At 33.9% G+C, this 13,994-nt stretch overlaps 2 protein-coding genes across 2 annotated transcripts; both read left to right on the top strand.

The window, feature by feature from the left end:
- Window positions 3,131-6,703, top strand: LOC18596055 (mediator of RNA polymerase II transcription subunit 6). Its single transcript, XM_007024304.2, has 5 exons — window positions 3,131-3,477; window positions 3,902-4,076; window positions 4,440-4,509; window positions 5,771-5,880; window positions 6,233-6,703. Exons 1-5 carry the CDS (start codon window positions 3,221-3,223, stop codon window positions 6,392-6,394), a joined length of 774 nt encoding a protein of 257 aa, XP_007024366.1. The 5' UTR covers window positions 3,131-3,220; the 3' UTR covers window positions 6,395-6,703.
- On the top strand, window positions 9,626-13,272 carry LOC18596054 (inositol oxygenase 1). Its single transcript, XM_007024299.2, has 11 exons — window positions 9,626-9,959; window positions 10,338-10,440; window positions 11,226-11,307; window positions 11,418-11,622; window positions 11,731-11,790; window positions 11,912-11,964; window positions 12,095-12,217; window positions 12,308-12,377; window positions 12,479-12,557; window positions 12,676-12,757; window positions 12,843-13,272. Exons 1-11 carry the CDS (start codon window positions 9,929-9,931, stop codon window positions 12,867-12,869), a joined length of 915 nt encoding a protein of 304 aa, XP_007024361.2. The 5' UTR covers window positions 9,626-9,928; the 3' UTR covers window positions 12,870-13,272.

The raw sequence follows: 13,994 nt of genomic DNA, 5'->3' as shown, positions 1-13,994 counted from the left end.
ATAAATATTTCTTTCCTAAAAAAAATGTATTTTAATTAAAATGGGCTAGACCCAACACTAAGAAACCCAAGCAAATCAAAACAAAAAAAAAGGTTATATCTTGTTGGGCTGCGATTGGCCCAACTCGGCGACCCGCGGGAGCCCAAATCTAACACCTCGGCCTGTTTCTGGAAGCCCACGAAGTAGGACCCAAAACGCACCGTTTGATGCCTGTAAAGCCACTCAAAACGACGCCGTTTGGCCTGGACCTTCCAGCTTCTGCTTGCCTCTCTGAAACGACGCCGTTTTGCCCTCCTTCCTCTGAAACGACACCGTTTTGCCCTCTTTCTTCTGGGTATAAAAGTTCTTTTTTAGCCTTTTTTATTCATTCCCTCATTTCTGTTTCTCTCTCTAAACCGCACCCTCTCCCTTCTCTCTAAAAATCTTTTTCTTCTCTCTTCGCCGGCGCCGGCGTCCTCCCCTCTCTTCTCGGATTTCTCTCTTACCCGGTGAATCACTTCGCCTTCCGTTGCCGACGTCAAGCTCTCTCCTTTCTTCTCTCCGCCGGCCGTTCATTCTTTTTCTGTCTCTACCGTTTCCTCTTCTCAGATCTCACCCCTTTTTCTTTTTTTATTGTTGTTTTTTTGTTTTTTGGTTCCTTGTGGCTAACTGCTGGTTTTTTTCCCGATCCCCCTTTGTTTTTGCAGGTCGCAGGGTTTTTAAAGAGCCGGGTTGTCCAAAAAATTGGACAACCCGGCGAGGGGGTTCTGGCACCCCCTGGAGTTGGTGGCCAGAACCCCCATCACGCGTAGTGGGTGGGGGATGGGACGGCGAAGGTACGCCCAGCCATCCCCATTTTTTTTAATTATTATTTATTTTATTTTATTTAATTTAAATTTTTTTTTTATTTAGGTGTCTACACCCTTTTATGGAGAGACATTAAGAAAATTCTAAAACATAAAAAAGAGAAAATGTCTCTCGAGGACCTTAGTAATCATCTTCGAATAGAAAAAAATTATCGTAAATAAGAAGAAGTCAAGCAAAATGAAAACGAAAAGGATTTTAATGAAAAAAATCTTGAAATTTCAAAGGTCCATATGATGGAATACAAACTATCAAACAAGTGGGTCTTGCGCAACAAAAAAAAAAAACATTCCATGGTTATGAATGACAAAAGTCATAAGATCAAAAGAAACAAAAAGGACCATATTTTCATTGTAACAAACTTAGACACTTCAAGATGAAATGTAAACTTTTGAAAAATAAGACACAAGGTGTGAACAACAACAAATTTATAGCTATGGTTTTCAAGGTTAATATTCTCCAAAAGGATGGAGTATGGTGGATTGACACTATTGCAACTAATCATATATGTAATGACAAAAGTTTCTTCAAGATTTTGGAAACAGTTAATGATGGAACTGTTTTATACATGAAAAATTCCCTCACTACACGAGTGAAAAGAAAAGACATCGTAGAACTCATATTTATTTCTGAAAAAATACTTGTACTAAACAATATCTATTATATATCAAAAGTTAAAAAAAAAATTACATCGAGTGTTTGTTGAATAAATATAATTTTAAATTAATATTTGAAATAGATAAATTCATTCTTACAAAAAGTAAACAATACTTGAAAAGTGAATACTTATATGAAGATATATTCAAGTTTAATATTAATAAAAATATTATTAAGTTGAAAAAGATATTATTTTTAAAACTTATTTCACTAATTTCTAGATCTCTGATTTTTACTATGACTAAAGTCGTCACTTCTTTCGGAGGAAGACCATTTCGGTTCTTGTTACTTCTATTTTTTGTCCTTCTTTTCGCCATTGATCGAGACTTATTTGACTAAAGTCGTCAAACATTTTTTTTTTTTTTAGGATTATCACTTTCTGTGTGAAGGCTAATATTTACTTTTTGAGCAGCTTGCTTCCTTTTGGAATTGTACACATCAGCTTCTCCTCAAAGCTAGCTTATATGTCAAAAGGAGTTTGATTCTTCATGGCATTCTAACTTTGCTTATAAATAAAATACTAACTTTCAAAAAAACAAACTAAGAAGGCATATGTATAATTATAAAAAGTTAGACCAATATTATATTTATTTATTCATTTTATATAGATTATAACTTAGTAATTACTAATTTTTTATATCATAATTAATTAAATAGAATAGTTTTGAGGGGTATTACATTATATTTTTAGATTATCATTTTAAATATTATTATTATTTATTAAATTTATCGAATTTGTAAATATTTAAAAATTTTAATTATATAACACAATTTTCATTAAAAATATTTTTATAATATAAATATTAATAAAATTTATCTAATTTATTAAAAAATTGAATTACATTAATTAACTTTCAGTAAAAAGTACAAGGAAGTCTTTGCAAAAACCCCACGATCATAAGGTATTGATTAAAAGGTTTCAATCAGACCTATTCCTCTATCATGAAAGACATGCTTTGCGGATTAACCAGTTAATATGTCCTTGCAAGATGTGGAACCATTTGTGACACTAACTTGACGATAAGAGCTTAAATCTGGCCTTGAATAAAAGTTTAGTCACGACATTTACTAGTTGATGAGAGCTTGGGACATGTTTGACAAGAAGTTGTCCATGACTAACCCTTTCTCTTACAAAGAATTAGTAATCTTATGCCAACTGTTTCATCCTAGTGTAAAAACACTAAATTGACGCAATAAACCATTAATGTTGATCCGAAGTTGAGCTTTAATTCTATCAGTAGAGATGGTATACATGTAAGTTCAAAGGCAACTGCTGCAATAGCTCAATATTCAGCTTGCGCTAGGCAAGGGTTAATTTTCGCATCAGTTTTTGCCATTGGCAGAGTGTATAGGAAAGAGCAAAACCAAAAAGAAATGCCTCTTCGCTTTAATAATAAAAAACAAAAATAAATTTATTTTTTATTTCTTTCATTTATATATTTATTTAATATTATCTCAATTCACTTTTTCTTTTGCTTTGATCATTTTTCACCATTTTCAAATTCCGCGTGAATTCTGAGACAGGTACAAAGTACTTCGCGGACGTTAACATGTCATATAATTTGACATGTAATCCGTTAACTTTAGGATAAAGTGAAACTGTAAAAATTAAGGACTATCTAATAGGTGAAATTTACCTGTAGTTTGGCATTTTGAGAATTAAGAAGCAACGACCCTGTATCTCGACGGATAAAAGCCCCCGAATAGGAGAACCCCAATTATGGCCACGCCACCGGTTGCGCCACCGCAGGCGGCGGCAGCAGGGAATTTCGAAGCGCCACCACCTCTGCCGATGCAGCCTCCTGGAACAGACATGACAGGTATATGTTTCAGAGACCAATTGTGGCTAAACACGTATCCTCTTGATCGAAACTTGATTTTCGATTACTTTGCTCTGTCTCCGTTCTATGACTGGACTTGCAACAACGAGCAGCTGAGGATGCACTCCATTCACCCTCTGGACATCTCTCAACTTTCGTAAGAAAATTAAAGTTTTGTTTTGTTTTTTTTTACTTCAATTAACTCTCTTTGCATGTTGCAAGATTTGATTTTCGTGTTCTTTGGGAATTGAAAATGTCAAAATTATTGAAACCCATTGGGAGTATGAAAAAAATATTGATTTGGGTAAGTCATAATTTTCATATTATACGAAGATGAGGCATTTTCATGTAATTCTGGAAGAATAACAAGCATAGCTATTTATTTGTGATCGGCATTACATCTACTTGAAAATTGATTTAGTAGCCACCAAATAAGTAATTTGGTTTTTCCAGTTTAACTAAAATTATTTTATTTGATTGGAAAAATTTGCTGACTAAATCATCAATCACGGTGTATAGTCCTAATTTATGGATTTAGGTACCCATAAGATCAAAAATGAGCTTTTTCTTCTTTCACATAGGAAAATGACCGGCGTGGAGTACATGCTTAGTGAAGTTATGGAGCCAAACCTCTTTGTTATCCGTAAGCAAAAGAGGGACGGTCCAGAGAAAGTCACGCCAATGCTGGCATATTATATTTTGGATGGTTCCATTTACCAAGCACCACAGCTTTGCAATGTCTTTGCAGCTCGAGTTGTAAGTTTTGATATATTGTTTTTTTATCATGTTTTAACTCTTTATAGCACAACAATGCTATCGCCTAAAGTCTCATTTGATTTCAGTTTGGTAACAACAATTCTTCAGAAATACTGCAAAAACTGGTTTTCCATTCAGACATTGTGTTCATTTGTATTACTCAACATGAAATGAATATCTTGTTAAGAAAGAAATCAAGAAAGGAAAACAAAGAGGAGAAAAGAGTTTTAAGGGGTGGACAGAGTAAAGGATAGATTATCTATTGTTTCCTTTCATATAATTCTCATTCTCTGTCTTTCTTCACATAGATCCTGTGTCTGCACATATTACCTTTTGGATATTGATAATTTACCCATATAACAGGGACGTGCTCTCTACTATATATCAAAAGCTTTTACTACTGCTGCATCAAAATTGGAGAAGATCGGTTATGGTAACTATCTCCTTTTCTTTATCCTTTTTCATTGATAAGAACATAATTATTTAAAAAAGTTTAAATGTGTTTAGTATATGGAAGGACATTTCTGATTTCTTATAGGAGATAATTTTTGCTTATTTTTTAAACTAATATTCATTAAATTACTACATTCTACTTATCAAAGAAAAGAGGGGGGGGGGGGGGCGGGAGAAAAAAGTGAAAAAGGACAGAGCAGGAAACTATTTCAGTTATTTAGTTTTAGTTAAAATAATTCAAGCCTTTTCTAGACTCAACAAAGCATTCATTTTGGTTTACGTTGTACCTCGGAATCCTACCTCTTCATTCAAAAGACACAGGCAGAACCCTTTTTGCAGTCCCAAGAGTTAGAGACAGCCAATTTTCGTATTATTACCCTTTCACAATCCTAGTGTACAAAAATACAGTTGCCCATTAAATTTTCTGTAGGAACGCATTAAAGATCACTTTACTAGTTAAATACTGGTAAGCTTATATTCAAATTTGTGAGTCAGGGACTAATCTAAAAACACAGAAAGAGTCTGCTTGTCTTATAATGTTTGAAGATATTTCTTTAAACATTGATGGTTCTCAGCCATGATTGATAATTCGCATGACTTAACCTTTTTATCTTCTGATTTTTCTCTTATTAATTTATCTTCTCTTCTAGTTAAAACAGTTTTATTTTTGAACTGTAAACTCTTCTGATTTATTCATTGATCTTGTTTGTGCTATAACGAAAGTTGGCAAACTCTTCTTTGTACATGTTTTTGGATCATTCTCTTTCTGGCTACTTGTCCTTGTAACCTAGTCATGTCTTCAGGACCGGCCAACAATCCTCTGATCACCTATACTTTTGTCTTCAATGTAGTTAGATCATCCATGCTTGTAGCAGTTGAGTGGTTTTATTGTACCTGCTTTTTTGAGTTGCTTGTTAATTCTCAGAAGGATTATCTGGTCTGCCTCAAATAATCGTGCAAATGCAATATAGGGCCAATATTAACTGTTGGATCTTGTAGCTTTTCTTGCTACACCATTCTAGGAGTAAGTTTAAGTATTTAACTGATCAGTCAAATCTTTGTAGATGCAACTCCCCCCACATTTTGTCTGCCCCCTTTCTTTTAATCTTACTATCCCATGTTCAAACTCTCTATGTAAGCATGCATTCCTGCTCTTGTGTACTTAGCCATAAGTATCTTATTTGTGCCAAATCATGTCATTATTAGCATTTTACATATTTCAGATTAAATTTCTGATGCAGTTGATACTGAAAATGAGAGTGAAACTTTTGAATCAAAGGGTGGTAAAGAGACTATTGACTTTAAGGAAGTTAAGCGCGTGGATCATATTCTCGCCTCCTTACAGCGAAAGGTAACTTATTATAATATAAAATTTTGCTTATGTTCATGTATTGATGTTAATTTGTACAACTGTAGGATTCATAATCCAAGGGATTAAGAATCTTGGTTTGTGATTTTATTGATTTTATTGCTTCATTGTCTACTTGTCTCTCCTTTCCACTGATTTGACGTAGTTGCATCGAATTTATTCTGGTTTTCAAGTACCTAGGAAAATAGTCAACTCATATGGAAACTGGCTGATAATTCATATATCATGATGTTCATGTTTAATGAAGAAAGTTAGCACTACCTCTTGATGTTTGAAGAGTTGTCAAAGTGATTTCTTCATGATTTTGAGGAGAAACTTTATGTTCAAATTGCAGTTACCACCAGCTCCTCCACCACCCCCATTTCCTGAAGGCTTTATTCCCCTTGCAACAGCAGAAGCAGAGAAAGACCCAGAAAATCAGCAAGCCGTAGAAACTCAACCTCCTGCCATTGATCCCATTATTGATCAAGGTCCCGCTAAGAGAATGAAATTTTGAAGTAGAGAAGCCAACGCCTTGTTTTTCCCGTTTTAGTACAGCATTAGAACTTTTTTAGACTTGTATTAGCAGCTAGCTGAGGAAAGGGAATTTCTAAGGTCATGAGAAGGCTGTTGAATTGTTAGCTAATCTCATCCTTGGTAACTAATTTAACCGCATCTGGTCTCAAGCAATGTCAAACTCAATCATCCAGGCCTTAAGCTGCATTCCAGTGTGATTATGTAACACAATGAGATTCATTTTCCCAAGACGTGGTTTATTCTCCATGTTCCTTATCCTTTTTAAACGTCGAGATATGGGTTTAGACGAGTTCCAAGTTCCCTTTAGTTTATAAACTGCAGTCGGTTAACTTCTATTTGCCATTTGCCCTTGTTAGGTCAGAATCACAATTGCCAAGGCTCATTTGGTGGTGAATTTGTTTTTTCCCACTCTTCTTTAATTCTTTTAGTATGGATATCATCTAAGAAATATGGGAATCGTTGTTTTTTATTAAGCCTAAAGTTTTGCGAAGTTTATGTAGCGGGGCGGTTGCTAAAACTTTGCCACATTGGTATAGAAAGCATTAGAGGATCTAACTGCCCTTTCTGCTCATGGGACGAAGAAGACTTGGGGCAAACTTGACGTTAATCATATTCATGATAGTGAATGGAGACATTTCCACATATGGCCAACGATGACATAATGAAGACAATTCCTTCCAAGCCTGCTTAGATTTTTTTTCATGCATTAGGGGGCTTTCTTAAAGGTTATCGCATAAATTGGTTCTGTCTGAAACAAAGATTGCCAGTTTGTATTCAGCTGGACAATCGAGCTTTTCTACCCACATCATTGCTTAACAACTGAAGTACTTAGCTGAGGTTTTGTATTCGATGGTTAAGCAGTTTGCTTCATTACAGTCTCAGGATGATTAAGGAAGATATTGTAAGTCGATCCCAAAGAGAAGACTGATGCAAAAACAAGAAAAACACATTTTGTGGCTTAAAATATCCACGCAAATAGGAAAAGGATTAGAAGGAGCAGCGGCAAGCTTTTTCATTTTGTGGCTTAAGATATCCGATAGACCATCAACTGGAATGCCGCATGATTGATGAACCAATCAGATTATCTCTTTTAAAAACGATTTGTGGCCAACTCAGATTTTTTCCTTTAAAAACGATTTGTGACCAACTCCCTCTATCACAACTCAACAGCTGTGCTTCCAAAAGCGGACACTGCAGCCGCTCAACTTGGCTGGGGCTGGCAGCCGGCCTGGTACCAGATATTTTGCGACAGTACCTTGTCCCACTCTTTAAATAAAACCGACAAAGTTTGAAAAAAGTGCCATTGTTAAATCATGTCATACCAACCACGTTGTCTCTTGTGGACAAGGTAACGTTAATTTATTGACGAGCAAGATATGTAATATTATCTTAAGTTTGCTGGCATAAGATTAACAAAATTTTTGTGGGTGATGTGGCTCGTTTTGTGTCGTCGGTGATGTTATAATTGGAAAATGTGCAATGGACAATACCTCGTTACCGGGGAAAATTTGAACTGTTATCTATAATAAAATACATTATTTTGCATAATTTTATCAACATTTTAAAATGTGTTGTGTTACGCGAAAGAAATTGACATGTTTGTTAGTATAAGCTTTTCTATCATGACAGTTATTATGATGCTCTTATACGTTGTATTATTCATGCTGCCAACCTGCTTAATGTTTGCTTATGAGTAAAGCTTAGTTCTATAAAGTTGAAATATATAATTAGTCCATGTGCTATTAAAGTGACGGATTAACTGTCTACATAATAATTTATAAAAATTAAATTTTTATATTTTTAAAAATTGATAATATCAGTTTAATGCTTTTAAATTTTTTATTATTTATATTGATATGAAATTTGATTGTGTTGACATAACATTTTCTTACCAATGCAACATTGATATGATGATATGATAATGATAATATAATACTTTACGAATAATGTAATAGTAGTGTAATATGATGTGATCAAATAATATGAAATTATTCTATGTAAGCTCATAGTTTTAAATAAAATTGAAAAAGAAACAAATCAAAAATACGATTTAAAAAAATAGTATTGTGAAATAAAGAAGAATTGAATTTTTGTATTTTATAATTTAAAATAGTCAAAAAAATTTTAAAAAATAAAGTAGTGAAAAGAATGTTGTAAAATAAATTTAAAATACCACATCATCATATTTAATGACACATTAGTAAGAAAATACTATATCATCATAAACAATAAAAAAAAATTTAATATTGTTAATAATTGAATTGACATTGTTAATTTTAGAAAGTATAAGGATTCAACTTTTACAAATCATTGTATAAGGACTAAATCTACTACTTTACATCATACTAGAACTAATTGTATAATTTAACTTTCTATAAATTGTAATTCAAGGGTAATAATTTTTTGTGAATTTTGATAAATTTCTATAACAAATTTATTTCTAAATTGACTTAAATTCAGAATTAATTATTCAAAAAAGGAAAGAAAATCTTTTTTTTTCTATTATTCTCTTTCAATTAAACTATTTTTTTGTTTAAAATTAAAAAAGAGAAAATTCTGAATTTACTGTATAAATAAAATAATGAAAAATTCACATTATAGTCACTCCTTATCCCTTTTTGTTGGATAAAAACTTATCAATAAATAATCACAAATCCTAGAATGTTAATAAGTTATCAATAGCCAAATTAACATAAAACAAACAAGGCTTTTTTATTCTAAACTCTTTTTTAAGTAGTAAGACCATGTGCTTTGAAAACTCAAAATATCCCACGAGCATTGTATGTAACTTTCTAGTAGATTCGTACGGGACTGTTCTTCAGCCAATACAAAATCTAACGTCTTATAAACAAGTGTGCTACTAATAGCACACGTGTCAAACTCCCAGTACTCTCAGGCCCAGGTGTAAGGCAGGCGGATTGCCACTTCCCACCGTCAGAGTTTTGTGATGAAGCTTTTGTAGCATTTTGCAAACAGTAGCCGCCTAATAACAACAAAGGAGCTTTGGAGAGTCACAGTCCATGACTGGGTGCCACGTCAAGTGGATCCCACGATGTAGGTCAGGTGATGTGCAGAGAATATTGTGGTGTCGAAGGCAAAGCTGACTCAGTCATGACGAAGAGGATTGTGATCGTTACATAATCATTCGGATAGAAACGAAAACTGAAAAAGGGCAAAAGAATAGCCAGCTAATCCCCATCACCCTTTTAAGTCTCTATCTCTCTCCTTTGCCTGTAGCCAACTTGCACCAGCTTCTTTTTTTCACTGGTTGTAAAACAATTATTTTATTCAAAGAAAATTAATGTTTTATACCATATAAGGAATAAAAGTTTAGATTTTCAGGGAAGGACAAAGGATCTGGGAATTCTCAGGGAAGGACTTCTTCCGGCTAATTATAAATACCAACTTTTAGCTTGACCTAATGCGCAACGACCCACTCAATTTCTTTATCACTAGATTTCTTGGTTAAAATCTGTTGTTTTCCTTGGGCATTGAGCTTCTGTTTTGATTCAGGATGACTATCCTCATTGATCAACCTGAGTTTGGTAATTGTTTATGATCTCTACTCTTTTATCCCGGAAAAAATTCATTGTTCTATGTGGTTTTGCTATTTTATATGTTTTTGCATCAAAGGGTAAATCTTTTTTTTATTCACTAAGAGAGGATTATGTTACACTACTTTTTCTGGTTCATAAATTTTGAAAAAAAAAAAACTCTCTTTTGCTGGGATTTTGCTGATATCGGTTGATCTCAACTTATATCATTATTTTTTATCATTTATTTATTGAATCTGTAGATTTTTAAACTTCTTCTTAGGGTTGTCTGTGTAATCAGAAATAACTAATGATTGAGCTTCAAGAATTAATGATGACCCATAATTTAATTGCATGGAATATTTTCGTAATTTTGGTTTTTTATATCAGGAGTTGAAGCAGGGTTTGACAAAGTCGATAATGTTGAGAAAGGAATGGTGTTGGATGGGGGATTTATGGTGCCACAGACCAACTCTTTTGGCCACACTTTTAGGTAGCTTTTTTAGTATTATTATTTTTGCGTGACTGCACATTACGTTATTTTGGGAAAGAAAGGAGGAAATTAAAGGGCAATAGATATGCAACAAATTTACTCTGTTTGACCCCGGATGGATAATAGTACCAATGTATGGATAAAAAAATAAATAATAAACAAACATACAGAAACTGTACATGCCACATATTTATCAAATCTGCCAAGGCTGCTTTATTTCGTCCCCAAGGAAAAATGACAGAGGACCATCTCCTTTTGATGATATGCATACTTTTTATAGTTTGATGATGAGAACAATTTTCTAGTTAAAAATAACTTGCAATTGAATATGAAGTACGGTTTATGAACCTTTAGTTTTGAGTTAATTTACGACTAATGGATGCTTCTGAACAGAGATTGTAGTTATATTTGTCTATTTGAAGTATCTCTAATTAATATACCAGTTCCCTAAATCCAGTAATTTTTGGTCAGAGCTGTAAAACATGGATCTACTTTTGTTGATAGTTAAGTTGGGAGAGATATAATACAAATGTGTTGTATTCATGCTGATATATCTTGAAGAGTTTTATCCTCGGTGAGGCATAGTAGTTTTGTCAGAGGTTGAGACCTGTATAACTGTTTTGATCTTAGGCCTTATTAAGATCTGAGCCGATTGGACCCCTGGTCCATTAATAAGCTCAAAACCTGCCCATCATGTGCTAGCCCGAAAATGCACCAAGAAGACCTCTCCTTTACTTTTCTTTTTCTCGCATGTTTTAATCTAATTATTATTGATACGCACACAGAGATTATCACGTTGAAAGTGAGAGGCAACAGGGTGTAGAGAACTTCTACCGGACCAATCATATTAACCAGACCTATGACTTTGTAAGCAACTCGTGCTTCTATGTGCGCAATCACTTTATTTTCCTGATACGAGCCGTGCTACATATTTGTACGTTGTAAGTTAATGGACTCGTATGTTCACTCAATTTCAGGTCAAGAGAATGAGAGAAGAGTATGGAAAACTTAACAAGGTGGGAATGAGCATATGGGAATGCTGTGAACTTCTTAATGATGTAGTTGATGAGAGTGACCCTGACTTGGATGAGCCTCAAATCGAACACTTGCTGCAAACAGCTGAGGCCATCAGAAAGGACTATCCTGATGAGGACTGGCTGCACCTGGCAGGCCTTGTCCACGGTATAATTGGAACTTTTTATTTCTTTAGATTCTATAATTAAGACTCGTGCTTTCACAATTTGCAAAATTGTATTTAACTATATGCTCTGTTTCTTTTATGGGGTTTAGACCTTGGAAAGGTGCTTCTTCATCCTAGCTTTGGAGGCCTTCCCCAATGGGCTGTTGTAGGTCAGTCCCATTTACTATCTGCGATACTTTTACATACCATACTGATAAAAATAAGATTAATGTCAACCACCAATTAACCATTCCTAGTTCTAAATTCTAATCTTTATCCATGGTGTTATAGGTGACACATATCCTGTTGGTTGTGCTTTTGACAAAACAATTGTTCATCACAAGGTATTTCCTTCCAGATTTTAAACAGCTATATCAAAAAAGAATTAAGTTCACAATCAATTCATTGCTTCGAAATTTTGAATAAGATCTTTTGTATCTTATAATTTCTGATTCAATTATGTTGTTGGCACAGTATTTTGAGGAAAATCCTGACTTTTATAACTCTGCTTACAACACTAAATATGGAGTGTACTCAGACGGATGTGGACTCAACAATGTGATGATGTCATGGGGGCACGATGACTACATGTATCTGGTATCTCTCCCAATCTGTGTCTGAATTCACAATGCCTTCATGATACTAAAAATTACAATGATACAAACTAATTTTGGAATCTCTGTTCAGGTGGCCAAAGAGAACAACACAACACTGCCGCCAGCAGCTCTTTTCATTATTAGATACCATTCATTCTATGGTAAGAGGAATAAAAAAGAGGCTCCACTTTTACTTTTCCTCTTCTGTGAAGACTGATTCGCATTTCAATACTGATATTTACTGAATTATTCTTTTTTGCAGCATTGCATAGGTCAGAAGCATACAAGCACCTAATGAGCGAGGAGGATGTTGAGAATCTGAAGTGGCTTCAAATATTCAAGTATGACTTCGCTAGCTTTTAATCTGGAGTCTGGCCCAAGTGCTAGACACATTAAAATTTTGCTCACACTGATCCTTATCCAGTACTAAACTCTCTTTCTCCACCTACAATTGTGCAGCAAATACGATCTTTACAGCAAGAGCAAAGTCCGGATTGATGTCGAAAAGGTCAAGCCGTACTACCTCTCCCTGATTGAAAAGGTCAGCACAACTTGAGCTTTGATCAGGTCCTAAGCCTTATCATGTCCTGCACAATTTGTTGTTAACATCATTCAATTTTCTGCAGTACTTCCCAGCAAAGTTAAGATGGTGAATCCTGGCTCTCTCTGACTCGCCAGTTTTATAACTCAGCATCAGGCTTGAGGGATGAAGATGGTCAGTGGCCAGCTAGTTCCCATATCAATAGTTCATCTGATGACTTTTCTGAGACGTTGTCACTGTTGTATTTACATTTCTCAGATTTTAGGAGCCTGTATAAAAAATAATGTTGCAGTTTTGGTTTCAGAATTTATCTATTGCCTTGTAATAAAAGCTATGCTAGTTTTTCAGAACAACTCTCTCCTAAATCAGTCTTGTTGTTCCCCATCTAAATAATTAAATTAATGAGCTTATCAGACCAGAGTAAAAGATTTGTAATTAAGCCATTATTTTAATACTTTTTGTCCAATCAAACTCCAAAATATATTAAAAATGTTAATATGAATCAAGTGTTAATATGTTGAGATTTATAAAGGAGTTACTTTAATGAGATTGAAATTGCTTTATTATTCACGTTCTTCGTGAAACCAACATATGTATCGATTCGATAGTAATGAATTATGATGCACTTTCTTTAAGTTTATATATTATTTGTGTTTTTTTTTTCTATTATTATTTCTAGTTTATTTACACACAAAATAAATATATCATGACTTACGATGATGTAATTGTTTTGACTTTTATTTTTTATTAATATTTGTTTCTTCTATTATTAAAAAAATACATATAAATAGCATTCCAATTGTTTATCAACTTTAAATAAAAACTTAAAACCAACTAAATTAGTAATGATAATGTAATATCAAAGAAAATAAAACCAAAACTTGAATGATCCTTGGGTTTCTTATCACCTTTGCTAAAACCAATTTCCTGAATTTGAAAGCACAAAAATTATAACTAAAATTCAATGTGAATTCGAAACTATTTAATCTTGACCAGGTTACCCAATTGTGGGTTGGTAGGAAATTTTTGTGAATGGAGTTTTTATTACTTGTTATTGCCACTTGCCACGTATGGTCTCCCAATGCAAATCTATATCAGTTTAAAAAAGAAAAAAGAAAAAAAAAATCCTAAGCCGATGGTCACTTGTCCACTTGGCCAACCTGCTGAGGAAGTTAATGGCAGCTGGTCAATTACGACACCGACTCAAGACCCTTTGTACTCTTATCAAGTCAACCTC

This window comes from Theobroma cacao, chromosome 6, assembly GCF_000208745.1.
Source record: "Theobroma cacao cultivar B97-61/B2 chromosome 6, Criollo_cocoa_genome_V2, whole genome shotgun sequence".
NCBI classification, from domain to species: domain Eukaryota; kingdom Viridiplantae; phylum Streptophyta; class Magnoliopsida; order Malvales; family Malvaceae; genus Theobroma; species Theobroma cacao.
Note: the sequence above shows the minus strand (reverse complement) of the source record. Positions and strands in the feature narration are given on the sequence as shown.

Coding starts and splice junctions, on each gene's coding strand:
- LOC18596055 (XM_007024304.2), top strand. CDS start 3,221: ATGGCCACGCCACCGGTTGCGCCACCGCAGGCGGCGGCAGCAGGGAAT. Junction 4,510..5,770: donor ATTGGAGAAGATCGGTTATG/GTAACTATCTCC, acceptor TTTCTGATGCAG/TTGATACTGAAAATGAGAGT. Junction 5,881..6,232: donor TCGCCTCCTTACAGCGAAAG/GTAACTTATTAT, acceptor TTCAAATTGCAG/TTACCACCAGCTCCTCCACC.
- LOC18596054 (XM_007024299.2), top strand. CDS start 9,929: ATGACTATCCTCATTGATCAACCTGAGTTTG. Junction 12,218..12,307: donor ACGATGACTACATGTATCTG/GTATCTCTCCCA, acceptor ATCTCTGTTCAG/GTGGCCAAAGAGAACAACAC. Junction 12,558..12,675: donor AAGTGGCTTCAAATATTCAA/GTATGACTTCGC, acceptor ACAATTGTGCAG/CAAATACGATCTTTACAGCA.